The 27,589-nt window shown below is 46.4% G+C and overlaps 1 protein-coding gene across 1 annotated transcript in view; it reads left to right on the top strand.

The window, feature by feature from the left end:
- Positions 1–27,589, top strand: part of LOC134608229 (deleted in malignant brain tumors 1 protein-like) — a 278,159-nt gene that overhangs the window by 88,554 nt on the left and 162,016 nt on the right. Inside the window, exon 3 of the mRNA XM_063450892.1 lies at positions 23,985–24,305. Coding sequence (XP_063306962.1) covers positions 23,985–24,305 — 321 coding nt within the window. The remainder of the gene's footprint in view (positions 1–23,984; positions 24,306–27,589) is intronic.

Below are 27,589 nucleotides of genomic sequence, written 5' to 3'. Positions count from 1 at the left end.
TAAGGGAACAGGCTGAAAACATAAACTTATCACATAAGATCCGCATAATAACAGTGAGTTGGATCATAGATCTGTGCTTAGAGAGGTCGTAGTTAAATTCTCAGTGAGAGGAAGCAGATTGCTGCAGTGTAACGTTCAACAGATAGCATGAGAGAATAAGGCAATAAGGCAATATAGTTTCACGATTAGGCACAGATATAGCATGAATGGCAATAGTGTTGCACATGGTATAAACAATAGGCATGTCTAGCAATCTTGATTACACATGGATTGGCAGACTAAGTCTGAAGGCCCCTCTTGTCTCTGCCCAATGCTAGTGTGAACAATGTGTTAAAGGCTTAAAGCAGAGGGCATATAACAGGGAACATAGTTCAAGTAACAGCTTATGGTTGAAACATGCGCGAGTGTAAGCTGGAATAGGTATATGAGTGTCATGGATATTTGCAATAAGTAATAAGTGTTGAATGCGTTTCTGTGGCATTGTGTGAGAGAGAGATATGGCGTAAACACAGCCACCAACATACATGTATCAGAAACCCTGGTGTGTACAGTCAGTGTCCGTGAGCGTTTGGGCAGCGTTCAATAGTAATCGTGGGGGGAGCCGTCCTCTTGCTGGATAATCACCCCATTCCTTCAGGTGGGAACCGTGTCTGCAGCAGTGGGGGTTCATGGTGGTAGGCATTCAGCCAGGAGTTAGCCGGTTGCGCCCTCCAGCTCCGGGCCTGTAGCATGGCCGGCATCTTGCGTCCACGGATTCGGGTACCTCTGGGGGGCCGGATCCTTCCCTGTCGGGATAGGCCTGGAGGCCTGTATGGTGGTGTAGCGCCGCCTTCGGCGGGCCGGCCTCCGCCTGTGTGGTTGATGCGCCAGGGTTGGGCCCCTGGTGGCCTGCGGCCCAGATGGGCTAGCGTGGTGAGGTGTGTGCTGCTGTATCAAGGCTGTGCCCAAGGGTAGCCCAGGCCTGCTCCGGCCGACACCGCCACATTGATCCCCTCCGCTCCCGTTCTCCTGTTGTAGTTGCTGCTTTGCTGCTTGTCGGGCCTCAATTCGTGCCCAGAAGGTGTTAAACAGCGCGTTCAGGCGGGTGGTGAGTGAAACGCTTGGTTGGGGGTTGCATTTCAGCGGCAAGTCTCCTCCGCATGGCTGTACATCCGCCATTTTAGCGTGGCGAGCTGCCTGCATATCTGGTACATGATTTGTGCTGTAGTCAGCGTTGAAGGGCCACAGAGGTGTGCTAGTCGAGAGTGTGTGGACCGGGATAACCCCCACCGGTCCTGGGGGGGGGGGAAGCAACCGTGTGCTGCGGGTGTTGCTCGTAGTTGCGGGCTGGGAGAGCGGCCGCCTCTCCCTTGCCCTGCTTGGCATATGCTCCAGACCTCGGCTCGGTCATTCCGGCGGGTAAGTTGGGCGTCGAAGGGTGTCCCTCGGGTCGCCGGTTGCTGCGGAGCAAATTGGGGTGAGTAGGGGTTCAAGATTAGGCAGATAGCCCCCGATTTCAGCCGGTATTTAGACCAGGGCCTAGGAGCTCGAAGCATGTGCGACTGTTCAGCTCCACAGTCAGGCCACGCCCCCCTAATTCTTTATTTTTGTAGTGCAGGTGGTTACAGAATATAAACTTGCGCCACAACAGCGTTTATCAATATGGGAACATAAATAAGTCAAACCGTGGCCTTGAGAAAACATGCACATTTTTAAAGGTAAAGTTGATATGTCTTATGCAGTAACAATCAGATTAAGAGTGGATTTGACTGCAGCTTCCTGACTACTTTGATACTTAAAACTATACATATAAGAGTAAACAGTTGTAGGCATATTAATATTTACGGCAAGATAAATCATTTTGGTACTAAGGTTTGTATCACATTACAAGAAACATCCTAAAGGAGTGCCAGGGAACACATTTAGGCTAAGCTGACTAATAATGAGTAGGTCGGCATAATAAAGGCAGTTAATGTAACGATCAGTAAAGTCACTTAACCAACGCCAGCTGCTGGTATATGGTTATCACCCCTTGTGTCGTTGTGTAGGCCTGCCTGCCCGCCACAGGGAGGGTCAATCTCTCGGTGTGTGGATAAGATCCATGTGTAGGCCGTTGAGGGCTGTAGTATACTCCGATTTCCCTTCTGGGTTTCCTCCCCAGTGGGCCGTGTGTGGGCTTCCCGACAGCTTGGATTCTCCAGATTCAGCTTCGCTGCAACTGGTTCTGCTTCACATTGGGCTTTGTGGTCGTCAGCGTGGGGTTTCATGCTTTGCTTGTTGCCGGTTTCCGGGATCGCTGAGCGAGGAATTGGCGCCCTCAGTGGCGCGGGGTCGCAAGATTCCGCAGGCGTTGCAGCATAAGTTTTAGCGGTTTCCCGCGTGGTGATGCTTCGGGTCCTGCTTGGTTTAAAGGTTACTCTGAAGTTATGAGGGGGGCACAATAGTAGGGTGCGCCGAGTGGTCGGACGGATCCACGCCGCCACCTTTTTCATCGGCATCCGGTAAGATTGTCTCCGGGCCTTAAGTTTTGCCCATAGATGGGTGCGCAGCAGGTCCACGAAGTCCCCTATATGCTTGGGTGGTGTGAGGCGTGGTTGTTTAATCGTAGGCCGTGGTTGCGCCGCCATCTTGGCTGATTTTCGTGAGCTCCGCATGGCTGTTAATTTCGCCGCTTGTACGGATATTAGTGTGGGGGTAACCGTCCCCAGCGGGGACCGGGATGACCACCGCCGGTCCACAGGGGGGGGTAGCAGGGCTGCGGTAGGCTTCTGCTCAGGAGCACGTCCCGTACCGGGGAATCGGCCGCCTCCCCCAGTCCGCAGGCTCAGCTCAGAGTTAGGCCTCATGATCGTTTGGAGGTTTTCCATGGCGCATCGGTGGAGGAGTGGTACCGGTGTGTTCAGAATGCTTTACTACGTTTGATCCCGGTCTCCGTGTGCCGTTAATGCCACTTTGTCAGTCGGTAACCTCATAAGTTCGTCCGTAGTCGCAGGAGCTCTGATCAAGTGCGACTGGCCCTCTTTGCTGTCAGGCCCCGCCCCCCCAAGTATGCATTTTTAACCACTCATGCCCATGGAGCTTTGTATAAAGAAAGAGGATTATTGAATTCAGAGGGTAAAGAAATCAAGTACGCAGCTGAGATATTACAAGTACTGGAAGTGTGGGAACCGAAAGAAGTTGGTATCATACATTGTCGGGCGCATCTGAAAGGAGATGGTGATGTAACCAAAGGAAATTGGATGGCAGATAATGCAGCTAAGCGTGCCGCTGAATCAGGAAGACAGGAGTATGTGGAACATATAGCTGCTCTTATACCGACTCCACTGTCTCAATGGACTCCAGTTTATACAGCTCAAGAAGAAGAGTGGTTAAAGACTGAAACTGGGAAATACCTGGAGAACAAATGGTTTCAGTTAGAAGATGGAAGAATAGTTATTCCAGCATCACTAGCTGTAGAAATTGTCCAGAACTATCACAACGGGACACATTCTGGAAGAGATAGTATGGAAGAATCTCTCAGGAAACATTTCTATATACCAAGATTGTCCAACTTGACTCAAGCCATTGTACGAAGATGTGTGATATGTGCCAAGAATAATGCAAGGCAAGGACCAGTGAAACCACCGGGAGTCCAGTATATGGGGGGACTCCCTATGTCCGCTCTTCAAATAGACTATACTGTAATGCCTAAATCCGGTGGACATCGCTACCTACTAGTAGTTGTGTGTACCTATTCAGGTTGGGTAGAAGCATGTCCTACTCGTACAGAGAAAGCAGGAGAAGTTGTACGATTCCTGTTGCGAGAAATAATACCCCGATATGGACTACCATGTTCTATAGGATCGGATAATGGTCCAGCCTTTGTTCACCAGTGCCTACAACAACTGACTCATATGCTTGGTATTAAGTGGAAGCTTCATACAGCATATAGACCTCAGAGCTCTGGTAAAGTAGAAAGGATGAACAGAACTATTAAGAACCAATTGGCAAAGATGTGTCAAGAGACTCAGCTTAAGTGGAATTTTCTTTTGCCCATAGCTCTGTTGCGTATTCGTAGTACACCTACCAGAAGGATGGGTCTCTCACCTTTTGAAATCATGTATGGGCGTCCACCTCCCGTACTTGGTAACTTAAGGGGGGATTTGAGTCAGTTGGGAGAAGGAATTACCCGGCAGCAGGTTGTAGAGTTGGGTAAAACTATGGAGGAGCTACAGAAATGGGTACAAGATAGATTACCTGTGAATATTTATCCCCCTGTTCATAGTTATCATCCAGGAGATCAAGTATGGATTAAAGAGTGGAACAGTGTACCGTTAGGGCCTAAGTGGAGGGGTCCTTATGTTGTTCTTTTGTCTACCCCTACAGCTATACGTAAAGGTGGCTGAAGTGACTCCGTGGATTCATCACTCCAGGGTTAAACCAGCAGCAGTAGATTCTTGGCAAGCTACACCAGATCCAGAGAATCCCTGCAAGATCCGGTTAAAGCGCACGACTCAGTCGGAGTGACGAGGAGATATCGGGATTTCAAGTGTGTTTAAAGAGATCAGCAAGTGAGTGTTTTGACGGCCATAATAAAGCCTGACCACTTACCCATGTGTCATAGCCAGGGTGTCTTGAAGGGACCTCTGTGAAGGGAAGAGAGGACCTGCAGAACTCCATTCCTTGCAGCCCTTACATCCTGGAAGCTGAGGTGCCATCGCACGGACGAAGACTGAGGATGAAAACGTTGAAAGAAATGCTTTTGATAATGTATATTTTTGTGATTTTAATTATTCAGGAAGGTAGAGGTACCGACACACCTAGCTGTGAGGTTTGCATTAAGACTACTAAAACAGGTAATCATATTTCCCAGACCCTTATTTGGCATTCACAATATGAGTGTAAAGGATATGTATCTAGGTGTAGATACTTAGGTATAGATTATAGTGTATGCCATTTAGGAGTAGGAGAACCTAAGTGCTTCAATCCAGAGTATCAACCCCGTACAATTTGGTTGACCCTCCGGAATGGAGACCCACAGGGGACCCTAATAAATAAAACAGTATTAGAAACCGTACATTCTTCGGGTGTTCTGCTATTTGATGCATGTAAGGCGATATCAAGTGGTAGAAAACCGTGGAATGTATGCGGGGATCTTAAGTGGGAGAGAACGTATGGGTCTATTGATAAGTATATTTGTCCCAGTAGTAAAAACAAGTACGTAAATCCAAAATGCCCAGATAGGGATTATAATTATTGTCCATATTGGTCTTGTGTGGGGTGGGCAACTTGGGGACAGACAGTAGATAGGGATATGATTGTTACTAAGTTGCCTACCAAACCATATTGTAAGTCTATGGAGTGTAACCCAGTCCATATACTTATTAATAATCCTGAACAATTTATAGATAGGTTCGGAAACTTATTTGGATTTCAGATATATGGGATGGGTTTGGATCCTGGGACAATATTATTTATAGGGATAGAGACCGATACCGTAGCCAGGGCCGGATTAACATAGGGGCTGATGGAGCTGCAGCTCCAGGCCCAGGCCCATGAAATAGGCCCATTTTAAAAATTTTTTTTTTTTTTTTTTTTTACACACACTACTCTTAGGTTTGCCACCTGACTGGTATTTTACTGGTTTGCCACCTCACTGGTATTTGAGGCTGCCTGGTCGTGCCAGTATTGCAGTAATACCGGCAATACAAATGCAGGTATTTTTCTCAGAATAAATGGAGATTACTCTGCAATACCAGCACCGGCCAGTAGGGGTCACTGTGTGTGGAGAGAGGCAGGGATAGGAAGTTACAGCATATCCCTGCCTCTCTCTACTACTTACTGGCCCGTGAGGGAGCAGCAACACAGCAGAGTCCAGACAGCAGCTCTACAGCTCAGGTAAGAGAGGGATGGGGGAAAGGCAGCAGGGACACATGGGGACACTGATACACTATGGGACACTGAGACACTAGGGGACACAGACACTAGGGGACAAATGGGGACACAGACACTAGGGGACACTGACACTAGGACACATGGGGACACAGACACTGGGAGACCTGGAAACACTGAGACACTTGGGGACACTGGAAAACATGGGGACACTGAGACACTAGGGGACACATGGGGATGCTGTGAAACATAGGGACATTGGGAGACACTGAGACATTGGGACACGGAGACACTATGTCCCCATTTCTCCCAGTGTCCCCATGTCCCCCATCCATGTCTCTCAGTGTGCCTAGTGTCCCCATGTGTCCCAGTGTCCCTTTATGTCCCAGTGTCCCCATGTCTATGTCCACAACTGTCCCCATGTCTCCCAGTGTCCCCAAGTGTCTGTCTCCCAGCCAGTGTCCCCCTAGTCTCCTAGTGTCCCATAGTCTCCCAGTGTCCCTATGTCACTTTGTCCCTAGTGTCTTAGTGTCCCTAAATGTTTCAGTGTCCCCATGTCTCCCAGTGTCTGTGTTCCTAGTGTCTCAGTGTGCCTAGTGTCCCCATGTCTCCCAGTGTCCCTATATGTCCCAGTGTCCCCAGGTCTCCCAGTGTCCCCAGTGTCCCCTAGTCTCCCAGTGTCCCCTAGTCTCCCAGTGTCCCCTAGTCTCCCAGTGTCCCCTAGTCTCCCAGTGTCTGTGATCCCATGTCTCTGTGTCCCTAGTGTCTTAGTGTCTCCAAATGTTTCAGTGTCCCCATGTCTCCCAGTGTCTGTGTCCCTAGTGTCTCAGTGTCCCCATTTCTCCCAGTTTCCCTAAATGTTTCAGTGTCCCCATGTCTCTGTGTCCCCGGGTCTCTCAGTGTCCCCATGTCTCTCAGTGTCCCCATGTCTCTCAGTGTCCCCATGTCTCTTAGTGTCCCCAGTATCCTAGTGACATGGGGACACACTGAGACATTGGGACACTGGGAGAAATGGGGACACTGAGAGACTAGGGGACTGGGTGACATGGGGACACTGACACTGTTATACATAGGGACAGTGAGACACTGGGTGACTTGCGAGACTGAGACACTGGGAGCAATCCATCTATACAGCAGAATCAAACTGTGAGTAGTTTGTTGGTGATTTTACAGAATTTTCTCTGATGTTGTGGTGGAATCTCGGTAAAAATAAATTTAGTAGGCCGAGATTACCACGTGGCATGTGTACGTGCATATGCTGACGTATCGATCAGTTGGTTGCACGAGGCAAGATACGATCAGTAGTGTACGGAGCATGTGCAAGAATACAGGATGTAGTATTCCCCTCCTCCATTGTGCTGGACAAGCCATGCGGTCAAGCAGGAAGTTAATTCTTATTTGTATTGATTGGTCAAGAGAATGTGCGGGTGGAGCTTAATATGGGAGGAGTTATGTGCCTATATAAGGAGCCTGCACTATTGTCCGGGGCTCAGAACTTGTGGTATTTTGGTGACGCTAGTCCCTCTGAGTCCCGATCGGTGATCCAATAAAGAATCTCTTCCTTCCTGAAGAAACCTGTGTCCATCTCTCTGTGCTTCGCTTCCGTCAGTTTCTCCGGTATCATTTGGTGCATTGGCCGGGAAGCTCATTGTTCAACGGTAGCTGAGAGGCAGAGGCGTGAGACGGTCTATCTTTGCCCACGTTCTCTACGGCTGCACCCCTGAACTTCTGCGTGGACCTCCCTTCGTCTCGGCGCCACTGGTCTGTTGTCCAGGAGATCATCGGCCTCTACGTGAGAAGTGCTGGGGTGTCCCCGTCGATGAGTGTGAACTCAGGTTCAGGAACGAGGAGGTAAGACAACTGCTGTTTTAGACAGCTATCTAACTATGTAACCCACTAGGGGTATACCGATTGTGCGGTAGGCCCAAAGGGGTTTAAATCTGTGTATCTGCCCCCTCTGTCGGAGGGAAGGAGCGAAGGCGCACCGCTCGATCGAACGCTCTTTAGTCAGACCGTTTGATTTTGTTAGTCAGGCGGGGCTCTGGTGTAAATAGCCCTAGCCGGACACCGGTGTCTTGTCTAGACTAGCGTTCTAGGGTGTATATTTTGTTCGCTAGGTCGGAGGGACCGGGAGACTAAGCGGCGTCTGTGTAAATTCGGTTCGCTAGCTCTCATCCTATCTGGGCTAAGTGGGAAGGCGTGTAAATTTGGAACCCACTAGACTTTTGATAGTTATCGACTAAGAGGCGTCTGTGTAAATTCGGTCCTCTAGCTCGCTATATGTGGTGCTTGGGCAATGTGGCTAACCAAAACGTCTGCAGATTGTTTTTAGGTAGTCCATCAAGGTACTGGCCAATAGTTTAGTTGGGAATTGTAAATGTGTTAACGATTGTTTAGTAAAGTGTATATCTTGTTAGATAGCGCGAGCTCAGCCGTCTAGCGAGAGTGTTAATAGTGTGTTGCTGTATTATAGTGCACGGTACCATAACCCTGTATATTTACTGACACTGTATATAAGTACTAATCATTGTCGTCCATTGCATGTTTAACACCATAACCACTAATAATTGTATTGTGACCTTAACTTGTGTTTTGACCTATGCTAACCGTACTGTAACCGCTATTTGTAAAAGACGATGTTACTGGGGTGTGTTATAGACGGGTAATTCATATATAGAGAATTATAGTGTGGGTGACTGTATAGTTACGCCAAAGGGCATAATATTGATTATCTAGTGACTGGTGTAACAGCTGTGTGTGTACGGGAATTCCCTGAGTGTTTATTGTGTTATTGTATACGTTTCACTTGGTAACTGTACCACGTGGTGCTGTTGCCAGAGGAAACGGGTGTGACTGTTGAATAGTACGCGTGTATAGTATTCGTTGTCGACGACGTTCCATTGTTAAGTATGGGTGCGTCGCAGTCAACGATTCCGGATCCCTTAGGTTGTATGGTGAAGAATTTTAAAAAGGGATTCAAGACATGTGATTTTGGGGTTAAAATGTCTCCTGTACGTTTGGTCACTTTGTGTACTAGGGAGTGGCCTACTTTGGTTGCGGCATGGCCGCCACGTGGCAGTTTGGATCCAACTCTGGTACAGCGCTTACACGTGGCTGTATCGGGTAGGCCTGAACTTTACGGCCAGTTTCCTTATATTGATTGTTGGAGACAGGCCGTAAATGACTCGCCAAAATGGCTCCAGACATGCCACGAGGAGCAATGTCGCCTCATGGTAGCTAGGACTTGTTTGTCCACTAGGACTGGTGTTAGGCCCATTTTGGACACGCCCCCTGAGTCCGAGATCCCTTTGCCGCCCCCTTACTTTCCGTTAAGAGGAAGTGACGCAAATGCAGGAAGTCCTGCAACCCTCCCCTCATTACCCCCATCCACTTCCGCTTCCTCCTCCAGTACAGGATCCACCCCCCCTCGTACTAAATCTCCCCTTCCGGAATCAGAACCAACCCCCATTAAAAACGAATATCCTGATTTGGCGCCACTTCAGACTTCCGGTCAAGCTTCATCTAGCTCGGCTCGAAGTGTTTTATTTACAACCTTTTCCCAAAACCAAGCTCCCACATCCCCATACCCTATTTCTCCCCGACTGGAACCTATGACTGACGCCCCTCCACGTAGCCCCATACAGACCCGACAGCTGACCGGTGCCCAACAATTAAAACACTATCAGATGCCTCTTCGTCTGAATCCTGGGCCAGCCTATATCGATGCCGCAGGCCAAATGGCACATGCTGACCCAGTCTTTGTATATGTCCCATTCACAACAACCGATCTCTTAAATTGGAAGACCCACAATTCCTCGTATACTGAGAAACCACAAGCTATGACTGATCTGTTCACCTCAATAGTACAGACACATAACCCGACATGGGCTGATTGCCAGCAGTTATTAATGACTTTATTCAACAATGAGGAAAGGACAAGAATTAATCAAGCGGCCATTAAAGCACTAGAGGATAAAGCCCGTACTTTAAACCAAGCCAATCCATCAGCATGGGCCGCAACACATTATCCCAACACCGATCCCGATTGGAATGTAAATGGTGCTGATATGGTTCAACTCAGAGCCTACAGAGACGCTATAATTGCTGGCATGAAAGCCGGAGGAAAGAAAGCCATTAACATGTCGAAGACAGTTGAGGTGATTCAGAAAAGCGATGAAGCGCCCAGTGTCTTTTATGACCGATTATTGGAGGCATACCGCTTGTATACCCCCTTTAATCCGGAAGACGCAGACAATTCCAGAAAGTAGAAAAGTAAGAAAGAGGAAGAGCGCAAGATGCGTAGAAAGGCAGACATGCTAGCGGTAGCGATCGCAGGCGTAGATAGACGGGGCCCAGATAGAGGCGATAGTAGATGGAATGAGGAACCTCTAAGTAGAAATCAGTGCGCATACTGTAGGGAAGAAGGGCATTGGAGAAATGAGTGTCCTCGAAGAGAACAGTGTGAGAGAGACAGACCTAGGATAGGTTATGGAAACTTTAGAGGCAGAGCGAGAGGTAGAGGAGGCCCCGGAGGGAATAATGGTAATAGAGGGAGCAATGGGAACAGAGGAAGTGTTAGGGAAGATAGATATATTTCAGCAGCGCAAAGGTCCCGCGATAGAGAAGGCAGGGACTTTGTAGGATTGGCTGACACGGTCATGGAGGACTATTGATACCGACCGGGCTCCATCCCCCTTGGTCGAGCGGAGCCTATGGTCGATGTATCAATAGGGGGAAAAAGGAGTGCGTTCATGATCGACACTGGTGCTGAACATTCAGTGGTGACTAATCTAGTTGCTCCTCCATCTGGAAGGACTATTACTGTAATAGGAGCAACTGGAAGAAGTGCTGAAAAACCGGTTCTTAAAAGTCGACTCTGTACATTGGGAGGCCACGTAGTAAAACATCAATTCCTTTATATGCCTGAATGTCCAGTCCAATTGCTGGGACGTGATATGCTATCAAAATTACAAGCGCAGATTACGTTCCTACCAAATGGAACAACATCCTTAAAGTTTAATGGACCTTCAGGTATCATGACATTATCCGTACCAAAGGAAGAAGAGTGGCGACTTTATACAGCGTTGACTAGCCAAAACCCTAGGAGTGATGAGTCATTATTCAACATACCAGGAGTTTGGGCAGAGAACAACCCACCAGGACTGGCCCGCAATATTCCACCTATAAAAATTGAACTAAAACTTGGAGTTTATCCAGTGAGCCTAAGACAATACCACATCCCGCAGAAGGCTAAGAAGAACATCCAATCCTATCTGGATAAGTTCATACGGTATGGTATCCTAAAATTCTGTACTTCCCCCTGGAACACCCCATTGCTGCCTGTTCAAAAGCCCGGTACAGATGAGTATCGACCTGTGCAGGACTTGAGAGCAGTCAATGATGCGGTTGTTAGTATACATCCAGTTGTACCCAATCCATATAACCTGCTTGCTTTAATTCCGGGCGGGGCTACTTACTTTACAGTCTTAGACCTCAAAGATGCCTTCTTTTGCCTCCGAATTGCCGCAGAAAGTCAATGTATTTTCGCTTTCCAATGGGAGAACGCTGTAACGGGCTCAAAACGCCAAATGACTTGGACAAGACTGCCCCAAGGGTTTAAAAATTCACCTACCCTATTTGGTTCAGCCCTAAGTCAAGATCTACTGGATTTCGAGTCCATCCCAGGAGAGTGTGTATTGTTACAATATGTAGATGACTTGTTGATAGCAGCAGTTACAAAAGAAATCTGTCAGCAAGCAACGCACGATCTACTACACATTCTCTGGAAGGCAGGATACAAGGTGTCTAGAAAGAAGGCTCAGTTGTGTTTGCCAACTGTCAAATATCTGGGATTCCATATCTCTGAAGGTCAAAGAATTATAGGGCCAGAGAAAAAAGAAGCTGTGTGCCAAATACCGATACCCAAGAATAGAAGACAAGTGCGAGAATTCTTGGGGGCAGCAGGCTTCTGTAGGATATGGATTCCCAGCTATGCGATACTGGCAAAACCTCTGTACGCAGCTATCAAAGGTACAGAGCACGACCCCTTCTTATGGACCCAAGAACAGCAAACGGCATTTGAAGATGTGAAGAAGGCTTTGATGAGTGCCCCAGCATTAGGTCTACCTGATCACACACGACCATTCTACTTATATGTACACGAGCAAAGAAGAATGGCTGTGGGAGTATTGACACAGTACTTGGGATCATGGCAAAGACCTGTTGCCTACATGTCTAAGCAATTGGATGCAGTGGCCAGCGGACTTCCACCTTGTCTAAGAGCCGTAGCTGCAGCCGCCCTGCTAGTAGCTGAAGCCGATAAACTCACTCTGGGTCAAGAACTTTATGTACGAGTCCCACATGCAGTACAGACGTTGTTGGATTACAAAGGAAATCATTGGTTTAGTAACAGCCGTATGACCAAGTATCAAGCAATGTTGTGTGAAAACCCCAGAGTGCATTTAGAGACTGTAAACACCTTAAATCCAGCTACCCTTTTGCCACAACCTACTGAAAGTCAACATGATTGTTTGGAAGTAATGGATGAAGTATTCTCAAGTAGACCAGATTTTCGTGATTTTCCCATCCAGAATCCCGATGTTCAATATTATACCGACGGCAGTAGTTATGTGAAAGAAGGGATCCGCTATGCAGGATATGCAGTAACAACAATAGACAAGGTGATAGAAGCTCGGCCACTGGCGAAAGGAACATCAGCACAAAAGGCAGAATTGATAGCACTGACACGAGCGTTACAATTGGCTGAAGGTTTAAGAGTGAACATCTACACGGACTCCAAATATGCGTTTTTAACCACTCATGCCCACGGAGCTTTGTATAAAGAAAGAGGACTACTGAATTCAGAAGGCAAAGAAATCAAATACGCAGCTGAAATCCTACAACTATTGGAAGCAGTGTGGGAGCCGAAAGAAGTCGGTATCATACATTGTCGAGCGCATCTGAGAGGAGATGGTGATGTAACCAAGGGAAATCGGATGGCAGATAGTGCAGCCAAGCGTGCTGCTGAATCAGGAAGACAGGAGTATGTGGGGCATATAGCTGCTCTTATACCAACTCCACTGTCCCAATGGACTCCAGTTTATACAGCTCAAGAAGAGGAGTGGTTAAAGACTGAACCAGGAAAGTATTTGGAGAACAAGTGGTATCAGCTAGAAGATGGAAGAACAGTCATACCAGCATCACTAGCGGTAGAAATTGTCCAAAATTATCACAACGGGACACATTCTGGGAGAGACAGTACTGAAGAATCTCTCAGAAAACATTTCTACATACCAAGATTGTCCAACTTGACTCAGGCCATTGTACGAAGATGTGTAACGTGTGCTAAAAATAATGCAAGACAAGGACCAGTAAAGCCACCAGGAGTCCAGTTTATGGGGGGACTCCCCATGTCCGATTTACAAATTGACTTTACAGTGATGCCTAAATCGGGTGGACATCGTTACCTGCTGGTAATTGTGTGCACCTATTCAGGCTGGGTAGAAGCATATCCTACTCGTACAGAGAAAGCAGGAGAAGTTGTGAGATTCCTGCTACGAGAAATAATACCCCGATATGGACTACCCTGTTCTATAGGATCGGACAATGGTCCAGCTTTTGTTCATCAGTGCCTACAACAACTGACTCATATGCTTGGTATAAAGTGGAGACTTCATACAGCATATAGACCCCAGAGTTCTGGTAAGGTAGAGAGAATGAATAGAACTATTAAGAATCAGTTGGCTAAAATGTGTCAGGAAACCCAACTTAAGTGGAACGTTCTCTTACCCATAGCTCTATTGCGAATCCGCAGTACCCCTACCAGAAGGATGGGCCTCTCTCCTTTTGAAATCATGTATGGGCGACCACCTCCCGTACTTGGTAACTTAAGGGGGGACTTGAGTCAGTTGGGAGAAGGAATTACCCGGCAGCAGGTTGTAGAGTTGGGTAAGACTATGGAGGAGGTACAGAAATGGGTACAAGATAGATTACCTGTGAATATTTATCCCCCTGTTCATAGTTATCATCCAGGAGATCAAGTGTGGATTAAAGAGTGGAATAATGTACCGTTAGGGCCCAAGTGGAGAGGTCCTTATGTTGTTCTTTTGTCTACCCCTACAGCGATAAAAGTAGCCGAAGTGACTCCGTGGATACATCACTCCAGGGTTAAACCAGCAGCAGTCGATTCTTGGCAAGTTACAGCAGATCCAGAGAATCCCTGCAAGATCCGGTTAAAACGCACGACTCAGTCGGAGTAACGAGGAACTATTGTGGATTACAAATTTTATTGTTACAGGGATTTGGTGAAGTGAGTGTTTTTAGACGGCCATAATAAAGCCTGTCCGCTCACCGACATATAGTTTATAAGCCAGGGAAAGTCTCGAAGGGACTCCTGTGAAGACGAGCAGAACTCCATTCCCTGCAGCCCTTACATCCTGGAAGCTGAGGTGCCTTCGCACGGACGAAGACTGAGGATGACGGCGAAAGATGTGTTGATGATAGTGTTTATTTATGTGTGTTTTTATATTCAGGAAGGTAGAGGTACCGACACTCCTAGCTGTGAGGTATGCATTAAGACTACAAGAACAGGTAACCATATTTCCCAAACCCTAATTTGGCATTCACAATACGAGTGTAAAGGAGATGTATCGAGATGTAGATACCTAAATATAGACTATAGTGTGTGCCATTTAGGAGTAGGAGAACCTAAGTGCTTCAGTCCGGAGTATCAACCCCGTACAATTTGGTTGACTCTCAGGAATGGAGATCCTCAGGGGACCCTAATTAATAAGACGGTGTTAGAATCCGTACATTCTTCGGGTGTTCTGCTATTTGATGCGTGTAAGGCGATATCAAGTGGTAGAAAGCCGTGGAATGTACGTGGGGATCTTAGATGGGAGAGGACGTATGGGTCTAATGATAAATATATTTGTCCCAGTAGTAAAAATAAATATGTGATTCCTAGATGCCCAAATAAAGACTATAACTTTTGCCCATATTGGTCTTGTGTGGGGTGGGCGACTTGGGGACAGACAGTAGACAAAGACATGATAGTGACTAAGTTGCCTACCAGCCCATATTGTAAGTCTATGGAATGTAATCCCATCCATATACTTATAAATAACTCCGATAAGTTCTTAGACAAATATGGCAATTTATTTGGGTTTCAGATATACGGGACGGGTTTAGATCCTGGGACAGTATTGTTTATAGGGATAGAGACTGATACGGTATCCTCCCAAACTCATCAAGTATACCATTCCTTTTATGAAGAGATGAGCATAGATAATAAGATCCCCCATAATGCTAAAAACCTGTTTATTGATTTAGCCGAAAGTATTGCCGGTAGTCTTAATGTTACCAACTGCTATGTGTGTGGAGGTACTAACATGGGAGACCAATGGCCTTGGGAAGCAAAGGAGGTAATGTCCGGTTCTGAGGCAGTTGACCAACTAATATCTACACAAGCCGATTATCATATGAGTGTTAGAGGTAAATCTGAGTGGAGATTAAAGACCTCCATCATAGGTTATGTTTGCATAGCAAGGAAAGGAATAATGTATAATACTTCTGTAGGAGAATTAACTTGTCTAGGGTAAAAAGCTTATGATGATGATACAAAGAATACAACTTGGTGGTCGGCTTCAAATGTCTCAGAACCACCTAACCCGTTTGCTAGATACGCCAATTTAAAGGATGTGTGGTTTGATTTATCCATCACATCTACCTGGAGAGCCCCAGCAAATTTGTACTGGATCTGTGGTAAGAAAGCCTATTCGGAGTTGCCACAGGACTGGGAAGGGGCATGTGTGTTGGGTATGCTCAAACCATCCTTCTTCTTGTTACCGATTGAAACAGGTGAGACTTTAGGTGTTAAAGTGTATGATGTGAATCAAAGGAAGAAAAGGGGACCCATAGAGATAGGCGCCTGGGAAGATGATGAATGGCCTCCCCAGCGTATCATAGATTATTATGGGCCAGCCACGTGGGCAGAGGATGGTACCTTTGGTTACAGAACCCCTATTTATATGCTCAACCGTATTATAAGATTACAGGCGGTGGTTGAGATTATTACTAACGAAACATCACAAGCGCTCAATCTTCTAGCGAAGCATAACACCAGGATGAGGACGGCAGTTTACCAAAATAGATTAGCCTTGGATTACCTTTTGGCAGTAGAGGGAGGTGTATGTGGGAAGTTTAACCTGAGCAATTGCTGTCTTCAAATAGATGACGAAGGGCAAGCAATAGCTGAGCTTACTAGCCATATGGTTAAACTAGCGCATGTGCCTACTCAGGTATGGAAAGGGTATAATCCAAGTAGTTGGTTTGGTAGCTGGTATGAGTGGTTTGGAGGGCTTAAGGCAGTGGTAGGTGGAGTCCTACTGATTTTAATGTTGTGTCTACTCCTGCCGTGTCTTATACCCTTAGTAGTTAGGTCTGTGCAAAGCCTGATAGAAAATATAGCAGAGAGGAAGGCTGCTGCACAGATAATGGCGATTTATAAGTACAAGACTCTAGATCAGGGAGAACCAATGCAGGAAGATGAGTGTTGAAGATTCACATCATAAGATAAGTCTGGTCTGGTTCAAGGTAACTTGCGGTGTATGCAAACCAAGGTTAAGTGATGCCTCAAGTAATTGTGAAATATCAAGAGGCATCAAAGGGGGGAATGTGGTGGAATCTCGGTAAAAATAAATTTAGTAGGCCGAGATTACCACGTGGCATGTGTACGTGCATATGCTGACGTATCGATCAGTTGGTTGCACGAGGCAAGATACGATCAGTAGTGTACGGAGCATGTGCAAGAATACAGGATGTAGTATTCCCCTCCTCCATTGTGCTGGACAAGCCATGCGGTCAAGCAGGAAGTTAATTCTTATTTGTATTGATTGGTCAAGAGAATGTGCGGGTGGAGCTTAATATGGGAGGAGTTATGTGCCTATATAAGGAGCCTGCACTATTGTCCGGGGCTCAGAACTTGTGGTATTTTGGTGACGCTAGTCCCTCTGAGTCCCGATCGGTGATCCAATAAAGAATCTCTTCCTTCCTGAAGAAACCTGTGTCCATCTCTCTGTGCTTCGCTTCCGTCAGTTTCTCCGGTATCAATGTCACTCCTTGTGATTAAACAAATGATTAAGACTGGTATTTTTTTCCAAGAAACCTTAACTACTCTTCACATACTCTTGCTTAAAGGAGCACTATAGGGTCAGGAACACAATCATGTATTTCTGACCCTATTATGTTAAAACCACCACGTTGGCCCCTTCTTGCCTCCCTAAGTATAGTAAAATATAACTTGTATTCAAGTCTGCAGCTGCTGGCTCTGCCTCTGAACGGACTGTCTGCTGACATCATCAGAAGTGGTGGTCTGAGCAAATTACAATACTTCCCCATAGGATTGGCTGAGACTGTCAACTAGGCAGATCAGGGGCAGAGCCAGCACAATTCCAATCAGCATCTCCTCATAAAGATAAATTGAATCAATGCATCTGTATGAGGAAAGTTCAGTGTCTGCATGCAGAGGGTGGAGACACTGAATGGCAGTGCTTCACACTAGGCAGTACTGCCCCAGGAAGCACCTCTAGCAGCCATCTAAGGAGTGGCCAGTGGAGTTATTTTCTCTGAAAAGACAGTGTTTACTGCAAAAGGCCTGAATGGAATGATTATACTTACCAGAACAAATACAATAAGCTGTAGTTGTTATGGTGACTATAGTGTTCCTTTAAGTTTGAAAGCTTAAGTGGGATGTATGGGAACAAAACTTGTGTGGACTGGCTGACAATAAAATTAGTTTAGGTAATGCAGACGTTGGTCTCTCTAACACTGTGGCATGTCCCCTTTCTTCTACACTCACTACATACACCTTTTCTCTGTCTCAGACTATATACCAGGGACTTCTGCCGGCTTATAAGACAATAATGAGAAAAGTGGACATGCGAGTGCTAGGGGACAGTCCTTAGAAAGCATGGAGTGAGCGCAATATTAGACGCATTTATGTCAAGCTTAGGGTGCAGCCTGCATAGTATGCCCTCAGTTGGACAGCCTGCAGGATTGGCGGGCAGCCTGACATGCATTCATGCCAGGCTGTCCTTCAAATTCTTTGGACAGACATGCCCCCTTTTTGAGCATGTTCTCCCCTTTTGGCAGGTCTGGTCACGTGATTTGCACCAGTGGCACACCCTTTTACCCCGCCCATTGCCTTCCTGCTTCACTGGACACTGCTGTTAGGGGTATGGAATTACTTGAAAGATGAAAGCATAAGTTAGAGAGAGATTAGCATAGAGTATGTGTTTTCTTATAGCCGCATCCTATGAGTTTCCCTCCAGCACCATCTCTATCAGATACATGACGCTTGGGAGGTATGACTGTTTTAGTGTTTTTGATTGATAAGATTCCGTAATTAGGCCCATCATAATTGTCAGCACCAGGCTCAGTGTGCTCTTAATCCGGCCCTGACCGTAGCATCCCAAACTCATCAGGTTTTCCATTCTTTTTATGAAGAGATGAGTGTAGAAAATAAGATCCCCCATAACGCTAAAAACCTGTTTATTGATCTAGCTGAGAGTATTGCTGGTAGTCTTAATGTGACCAACTGCTATGTGTGTGGAGGTACTAACATGGGAGACCAATGGCCCTGGGAAGCAAAGGAGGTAATGTATTCTGGTTATGAGACAATTGAACAAATAATATCTTCTCAAGCCGATTATCAAATGAGTGTTAGAGGTAAATCTGAGTGGCGATTAAAGACCTCCATTATAGGTTATGTTTGCATAGCAAGGAAAGGAATAATGTTTAATACATCTGTAGGAGAATTAACTTGTCTAGGGCAAAAAGCTTATGATGATAATACAAAGAATACAACCTGGTGGTCGGCTTCAAATTTCTCAGAACCACCTAACCCGTTTGCAAGTTATGCCAATTTAAAGGACGTGTGGTTTGATCTATCTATCACATCTAGTTGGAAAGCCCCGGCAAATTTGTACTGGATCTGTGGTAAGAAAGCCTATTCGGAGTTACCACAGGACTGGGAAGGGGCATGTGTGTTAGGTATGCTCAAACCATCCTTCTTCTTGTTGCCTATTGAAACAGGAGAGACTTTGGGAGTTAAAGTATATGATGTGAATCATAGGAAGAAAAGGGGCCCCCTAGAGATAGGTACCTGGGAAGATAATGAATGGCCTCCCCAGCGTATTATAGATTATTATGGGCCAGCTACATGGGCAGAGGATGGTACTTTTGGTTATAGAACCCCAATATATATGCTCAACCGTATTATAAGGTTACAGGCAGTGGTTGAGATAATTACCTATGAGACATCACAAGCGCTCAATCTCCTAGCGAAGCATAATACTAGGATGAGTACAGCCGTTTACCAAAATAGATTAGCTTTGGATTACCTATTGGCAGTAGAGGGAGGTGTATGTGGGAAGTTTAACCTAAGCAAGGGCAAGCAATAGCTGAGCTTACTAGCCATATGGTTAAACTAGCGCATGTGCCTACTCAGGTATGGAAAGGGTATAATCGAAGTAGTTGGTTTGGTAATTGGTATGAGCAGTTTGGAGGACTTAAGGCATTGGTAGGTGGAGTCATGCTAATCTTAATGCTGTGTCTTCTTCTACCATGTCTTGTTCCTTTGGTAGTTAGGTCTGTGCAGGGCATTATAGAAAATATAGCAGAGAGAAAGGCTGCTGCACAGATAATGGCCATATATAGATATGAGGCGCTAAATCAGGGAGAACCAGTGCAGGAAGAGGAATGTTGAGGGATTCATGTCATTAGTCGCAAAGTCTGGTCTGGTTCATGGCATCCTGAGGTATATGCAAACTATGGTTAAGTGATGCCTCCGGAATTGTGAAAATATCAGAGGCATCAAAGGGGGGAATGTGGTGGAATCTCGGTAAAAATAAATTTAGTAGGCCGAGATTACCACGTGGCATGTGTACGTACATATACTGGTGTATCGGTCGGTTGGTTGCACGTGGCAAAGATACAATCAGTAGTGTACGGAGCATGTGCGAGAATACCGGATGTAGTATTCCCCTCCTCCATTGTGCTGGGCAAGCCATGCGGTCAAACAGGAAGTTAGTACTTGTTCGATTGATTGGGTAAGAGTATGTGTGGGTGGAGCTTATTATGGGAGGAGTTACATGCCTATATAAGGAGCCTACACTATTGTCCGGGGCTCAGATCTTGTTGTATTTTGGTGACATTAGTCCCTCTGAGTCCCGTTCGGTGAATCGAATAAAGAATCTCTTCCTTCCTGAAGAAACCTGTGTCCATCTCTCTGTGCTTGGCTTCCGTCAGTTTCTCCGGTATCAGTTGGGAGGGGCCTTTTATGGTTTCCTTACTTTTTTGTGATTGTTTTTTTCTCTCTATGTTAATGTGCTGCGGAGTTAATGTGGAGTTCTAGTAAAGAGAGACTTAAGCAAATATGAAGCCTCCTGTCATGCTATAAAATTCCACAGTGCTTTACAATATTATATATATAAGGGGGAAAATGTACAATAAATAAGACAATTTCACAGTGACACAGGAAAAATAGGTAGATGAGGGCCCTGCTCAAATGAGCTTACAGGCTAGATGAGGTGGGGTACAAATACACAACAGGGCAGCAAGGGAGACAGCCACCAAACAAGGTGGAAAAGTAGCGTAACTGGAGGTGAGGTGGTGGCCATCCTGTTGGCATGGACCAAAACCGCAAATAGACTTTAGGGGGACTTAGCCGCGAATGCCCTGGAACTATTTTTGGGATGAAAACCTTGCGGTTCCCGGTTAGTTCCCCTGCGGCACTTAGCCGCAATTCTATGGAACTATTTTCAGCCTGAAGTCTTTGCGTATCCCGGTTGTTCCTCCAGCGGCACTAAGCCGCGATTCTATGGAACTATTTTTGGCTATGGGACCATGCCTGCGGTCAGTCAAATAAATGACTTCCATAGAATTTCGGAAACCCTGAACTGATCTGGGTGATTTTTGGATATGTTGGTCACCCAGATCAGGGCTATCAAGGGATGTAACATTTGTGGTGATATTATGTGTGTTTGGGGTACTTTTGGGATTTTTTTTGAAATATGTGTTTTTTTCTGCCTGGAGATAATTGAATTGATACAGTATCTGACTCAATTAGCTCCCAGGCAAAGAGGAGGGATTGTATGTTTGTTATGGGAGTGTTGTGCATGTAATCACTGTTCTTATTGGTCTGTGTCTTTGTGTTGGAGTCCCCAACAAGGTCCACGTGGGCGTACCCCTTGCATGGGGATTGTCATAAAAGGCCAAGTGTGGCTCCCATTAAAGTGAGATTAATTTACCCATTCATGAAGTCTTGGCTCATGTTTGGGGGATTGGAGAACTACATTTACTCTGGGGATTGCTATAATCACTACACTCCCCTGAGTATAATCACTAGCTTTTATAAGAGTTGTTCCTGCTACGCTCTCTGGACTAGGAGAGGTCTACCCAGTGGAAGCTGGATTCTGGTCTTGGATCCAGGGTGGGTGGAGGACAGCGAGACCCCAACCAAGCTGCTGCAGTTCGTGGGGTGGTTATGGTGTTCCAGTACAGTGCTTATGGTTCTCACAAGTACTAGAAAGCAGCGTTTGATTGAGGTAGCCGGTCGGTGTGCCAGGTGCTCTGTCACAGTATTCATTGTGTGAATTCAGCTATTTTAGGTGTTGAGAGGTTGGTGGATATGATTGGTTTGTCAGGTAAGCCAGGTAATATAAGCTATGTATAAATGTAATGAGAACCCTGGGGAGGGTGGGTGGAAAATGATCATCCAGAAATGCTACCTCTGCTTACCTGCGTGTAACATGTAAGGAGTGTGTGATCGATTATAACTATAACCGTGTGTAACATGTATGGAGTGTGTGATTATAACTGTAACCACGTGTGACATGTATACAGGGTGTGATAACTCTAACCAAGTGTAACATGTACGGAGTGTGTGATTATAACTGTAACTGCGTGTAACATCTACAGCGTGTGTGATTATAACTTTAACTGCATGTAACATGTATACAGTGTGATTGATTATAACTGTAACTGCGTGTAACATGTACGGAGTGTGTGATTACAACTGTAACCGTGTGTAACATGTATACAGTGTGTGATAATAACTGTAATCGCGTGTAACATCTACGGAATGTGTGATTATAACTGTAACCGCATGCAACATGTATACAGTGTGATTGATTATAACTGCAACAGCGTGTAACATGTATGCAGTGTGTGATTATAACTGTAACCGTGTGTAACATGTACGGAGTGTGTGATTACAGCTGTAACCTCGTATAACATGTGTGGAGTGTGTGATTATAACTGTAACCACGGTAACACGTGCACGGTAAGATATATTATCTGTAACTGCTTGTAACATGTACGCAGTGTGTGATTATATATGTTACATGAATGCCGTGTGAGATATTATTTGTAGTATTGTGTCACATGTAGATAGTTTGAGAATAAAACTAACATGTGACATGCTTGCAGTGTGTGGTCATACCTGTTGTGGCGGGATTGCCTAAACTGTGAATTGCCTTGTTTCTTTTACGTGTGGATGTGCCTACTAGAATGTGTGTTTCCCCTCTTTCCTATTCCTTTTTCTAGAAGTTTGACTATAAAATCCTGCACTACACCTTTTGACCGACCAGGGGCGCTCCGGCACCTCAGTTAGACCATTTACTTAGAATGTTCACACCTCACTAATGAGGTGTGAAAACTGCAGACCGCAGGGGAACGAGCGGCACGTGCCTCCCCTGGGTGGCCGCCGGTTCGTATTACTGAACGCCCACTAGGGGGGGCATTCGTCTCTCGAACAGTGCCAGACCACAATGATACTCAAATTAGTTTGTTCACACCTCACTAACGAGGTGTGAAAACCGCAGGGGAACGAGCGGCGCATGCCTCCCCTGGGTGGCTGCCGGGAGTCCCTCATTCCGGTCCCTCACCTGGGAGCCACGAGGTTACGCATCAACCAAGCAGGTCCCTGGGGCTGCGAGTCAGCCCCGCGACCGCAGGGCTCCCGCTGGCCGCATGGAAGTCAGTGCCAACCAATGGGAGAGGGAGCACCCATTCAAACTAGGTTCACATCACTCTCCTGGTTGGCCGGCACAAACAAAGCGCTGATTGGTCGCCGCAGGGAGCAGGGAGCGAGCAACCAATACGAGTAGGAGTGCTCATTCAAACGGGGTTTCACGCCCTTCCATCTGATTGGGCGGCGACGCTTAATGGGGCAAATACATTTCGCGCCTTTCAGCAGATTGGTGACATCGGGTTTCGCGCCCTATCTTCTGAATGGGCCGCGAAACCCCCATCATATTCAAGCACGATTGGTGCAGCCAAATTTCGCTCCCTCTCTTCAGATTGGGCGGCGAAACTCCTTCCTCCCCTTAACGCTGATTGGCGTGATTTGGTTCGCGCGAGTTCGGCTGATTGGTCGTTGCTTGGTTTAGGCGTAAAGTTTGAATTCACCGGACTAAACCAAACAACACCATGGAACGGATTCCGGGGATGTACAGAGCCTTGAGCCCCAGACTTCCGACGCTGATATCTCCGGCTCTGTACATCTGATCACCCCACTTTTTGCAGGGGTCCCAGATCGAACCCAGGGCTATTCCCTCATATAAAATGTAACCCTGTACCCCCTTCCCATCCCGGGGCACCGAGCCCCAAAGTTCAACCCCCTGTATGTGAAGTGTACTCATGCGTGTCCCTGTGTCCTGTTAGTATCTCCCAGAGCGGGAGATGGTTATCAGTTCCCCAACCCCCCTCCTGTATGTGATTGTGTGCTGTGCTGGATGGAGACCCCCTGCGGGGGTCTGTGCATAAAAAGCTGTGTGCCCAATAAACATTGTCAAATGTTGTATCCTGGAACTGTGTCCTGTCCTGTTACTGGGGAAATGGGTCTGACCTACTCTAACCAAAGGGATACCCAGCCAGGTTACCCAGGTCCCACTACAACTGTAATCTTCTTTAATGTTTACACAATGTGAGATTATATCTATAATATGTATGTGATTTTATCTGTAACCGCGTGTAACATGTACGGAGTTTGTGATTATAACTGTAACAGTGTGTAACAGGTACGAAATTTGTGATTATAACTGTAACTGCGTCTGACAGTATGTCTCCCTTAGTTTTCTCCCAGTTTAGGTTGGTGGATGGCGGAGGGACCTGCAAGGGAAGAATCGAGGTGTTTTACAAAGATACGTGGGGCTGGCTGAGTGACGAATTGTGGGACAGGACGAGTGCCTCAGTCCTCTGCAGACAACTGAACTGTGGACCTGTCTTGGAAATCCTGAAAGGTGATCCATTTGGCCCTGGCTCTGGCCCATTTCTGCAGAAAGCGGTCTGTACAGGGACTGAGGATGACCTTGCTCATTGTTTGCTGGGCATGTGGACTGAAGAGGATTCAAAAAGCAATCATCAAAGTGCAGGAGTGAGCTGCTTGACTGCAGGTGAGTTTGTAGAAAGTCGTGCCAATGTGCAGTCTCAATGCAATGTGTCGCTTATTCCAACATAAAATATTTCAGGGTTACTAAATAAATGGCAGTTGATCTATTCACCCACAATGATAACAACATGGTGGATGTGAAAGGTCATGTTTACACAGCCAGGCAGAACCTTTGGTTACACACACATCCCATACTGTGTGTACATGGACCATCCACAATGTCATAATGCTCTGGGTTTGTGTTTAGGTGCGTCTGAAAAAGCCTGATTCTGTGCCGTGTTAAGCGAAACCTGACAGAAACTCCTAGAGCATAAAGGTTTGCTTTTAAACTGTTGCAGCCAAAACTAGGTGTTAAAATTCGGGAAAAGGAAGGCGTTAAAGCAAAGAAGGTCAATGTAAGGGGAAAGTTAGACTTAGGGGGCCTAGTGTGAGGGGTATGTGGAATTGGGGACTTTGATGTTTTTTAGAGTTCGGACTGTCCAGGGATAGGCAACCTTCGGCACTCCAGATGTTGTGGACTACATCTCCCATAACTGGCAAAGCATCATGGGACGTGTAGTCCAAAATGTCTGGAGTGCCGAAGGTTGCCTATGCCTGGTCTAGGGTTAGGGAGTGTTTAGGGTTAGGGAGTGTTTATGGTTAGGGAGTGTTTAGGGTTAGGGAGTGTTTAGGGTTAGGGAGTGTTAATGGTTAGGGATTGTTTATGGTTAGGGAGTGTTTAGGGTTAGGGAGTGTTTAGGGTAAGATGGTTTTGATGGTTAGGGCGTGTTTATGGTTAGGGCGTGTTTATGGTTAGGGAATGTTTATGGTTAGGGAATGTTTATGGTTATGGAGTATTTAGGGTTAGGGAGTGTTTATGGTTAGTGAGTGTTTATGGTTAGTGAGTGTTTAGGGTAAGATGGTTTTGATGGTTAGAGCGTGTTTATGGTTAGGGCGTGTTTAGGGTTAGGGAGTGTTTATGGTTATTGAGTGCTAATGGCTAGGGAGTGTTAATGGTTATTGAGTGTTAATGGTTAGGGAGTGTATAGGGTTAGGGAGTGTATAGGGTTAGGGAGTGTATAGGGTTAGGGAGTGTTTATGGTTAGTGAGTGTTTAGGGTAAGATGGTTTTGATGGTTAGGGCGTGTTTATGGTTAGGGCGTGTTTATGGTTATTGAGTGTTAATGGTTAGGGAGTGTTTATGGTTATTGAGTGTTAATGGTTAGGGAGTGTATAGGGTTAGGGAGTGTATAGGGTTAGGGAGTGTATAGGGTTAGGAAGTGTATAGGGTTAGGAAGTGTATAGGGTTAGGGAGTGTTTATGGTTAGGGCATGTTTATGGTTAGTGAGTGTTTATGGTTAGTGAGTGTTTAGGGTAAGATGGTTTTGATGGTTAGGGCGTGTTTATGGTTAGGGCGTGTTTATGGTTAGGGAATGTTTATGGTTAGGGAATGTTTATGGTTATGGAGTATTTAGGGTTAGGGAGTGTTTATGGTTAGTGAGTGTTTATGGTTAGTGAGTGTTTAGGGTAAGATGGTTTTGATGGTTAGAGCGTGTTTATGGTTAGGGCGTGTTTAGCGTTAGGGAGTGTTTATGGTTATTGAGTGCTAATGGCTAGGGAGTGTTAATGGTTATTGAGTGTTAATGGTTAGGGAGTGTATAGGGTTAGGGAGTGTATAGGGTTAGGGAGTGTATAGGGTTAGGGAGTGTATAGGGTTAGGGAGTGTTTATGGTTAGTGAGTGTTTAGGGTAAGATGGTTTTGATGGTTAGGGCGTGTTTATGGTTAGGGCGTGTTTATGGTTATTGAGTGTTAATGGTTAGGGAGTGTTTATGGTTATTGAGTGTTAATGGTTAGGGAGTGTATAGGGTTAGGGAGTGTATAGGGTTAGGGAGTGTATAGGGTTAGGAAGTGTATAGGGTTAGGAAGTGTATAGGGTTAGGGAGTGTTTATGGTTAGGGCATGTTTATGGTTAGTGAGTGTTTATGGTTAGTGAGTGTTTAGGGTAAGATGGTTTTGATGGTTAGGGCGTGTTTATGGTTAGGGAATGTTTATGGTTAGGGAGTGTTTAAGGTTTTAAAACCGCGTCTGTGTGGTACAGGTTATTACACCGCCTGTAGGGTAGAGGTTATAACATTGCCTGTGAGGTACAGGATATAACACTGCTCCTGTGGGGTACAGGTTATGTTGTGGTTTAAATTCAGCAGACAGCAATGTTTTCTCAGGTATGAAGACAAGGAATGGACACATCAGAAATACGAGCTCGTATGTATGGCAGAATACTACTCCTAATTTAATGAAAGAAGACACAGAGCACTGGCGCACATACCGCGGAATCAGGGGTCTCAGCTGCGACCAGGCCCGGCCCACCAGCGGACCCGGCTGCCCTGCGACCCAGTATGTACGCCAGTTTGCCAGCCTCTTCTCCTGGGGGGCCCAGGAGCTGGCAACCTCAGGGCCCCCCCGAGGCTGGCCCTGGTGTCACCGAGCGCGAGGGAGCATTCTCCCCTGAGCGCTCTCTGCCCAGCTCCCTCGCGTGCACCGCACTGATGCCGGAGCCGGAATATGACGTCATTCCGGCTCCGGCATCAGTACGCGGCGCGCGAGGGAGTTGAGCAGGAGCATCTGTGCTCCCTCGCCGCTCACAGGAACGGCCGCCCAGAAGCACCACTGGACCACAGGGAATCCCCTCAGCTCTCCCAAAGGGAGGCTGGGGGATAAAATTTAAAAAAAACATGTGTGTGTGTATGTATGGGTGTTAGTGTTAGAGTGTGTGTGTGTGTGTTAGTGTTAGTTTGTGTGTCAGTGTGTGTGTTACTGTGTGTGTCTGCTAGGGAGTGTCAGTGAGTGTGTTAGTTTTTTGTGTGTGTGTTACTGTGTGTGTTTGTCTTGTGTTAGTTTGTGTGTGTCTGTTATTGAGTGTGTGTCTGCTATTGAGTGTGTGTCTGCTATTGAGTGTGAGTTAGTTTGTGTGTGTGTCAGTGAGTTTGTTAGTTTGTGTGTGTCTGTTAGTGTGTGTCTGTTTGGTGTCTGTTAGTGAGTGTGTGTTTGTCAGTGAGATTGTATGTTTTGTAAGCGAGTGTGTATGTGTGTCTGTCTGTCAGTGAGTGTGTATGTATGTCTCTGTCAGTAAATGTGTGTGTCTGTTAGCTAGTGTGTATGCGTCTGTTCGTGAGAGTGTGTGTGTTTAAAACCCCTTCAGCGCTTACCTTTCTCCAGCGCCGGACTCCCTTGGCGCTGGGGATCCCTCTGCCCCGATGCGCCTCTCAGCTCCGCATACGCGGCAAGACCTGCCCGCGCATTTAAACCGCC

This window comes from Pelobates fuscus, chromosome 4, assembly GCF_036172605.1.
Source record: "Pelobates fuscus isolate aPelFus1 chromosome 4, aPelFus1.pri, whole genome shotgun sequence".
Classification (NCBI taxonomy): Eukaryota; Metazoa; Chordata; class Amphibia; order Anura; family Pelobatidae; genus Pelobates; species Pelobates fuscus.
This window is presented reverse-complemented; position numbering and strand designations above follow the sequence as displayed.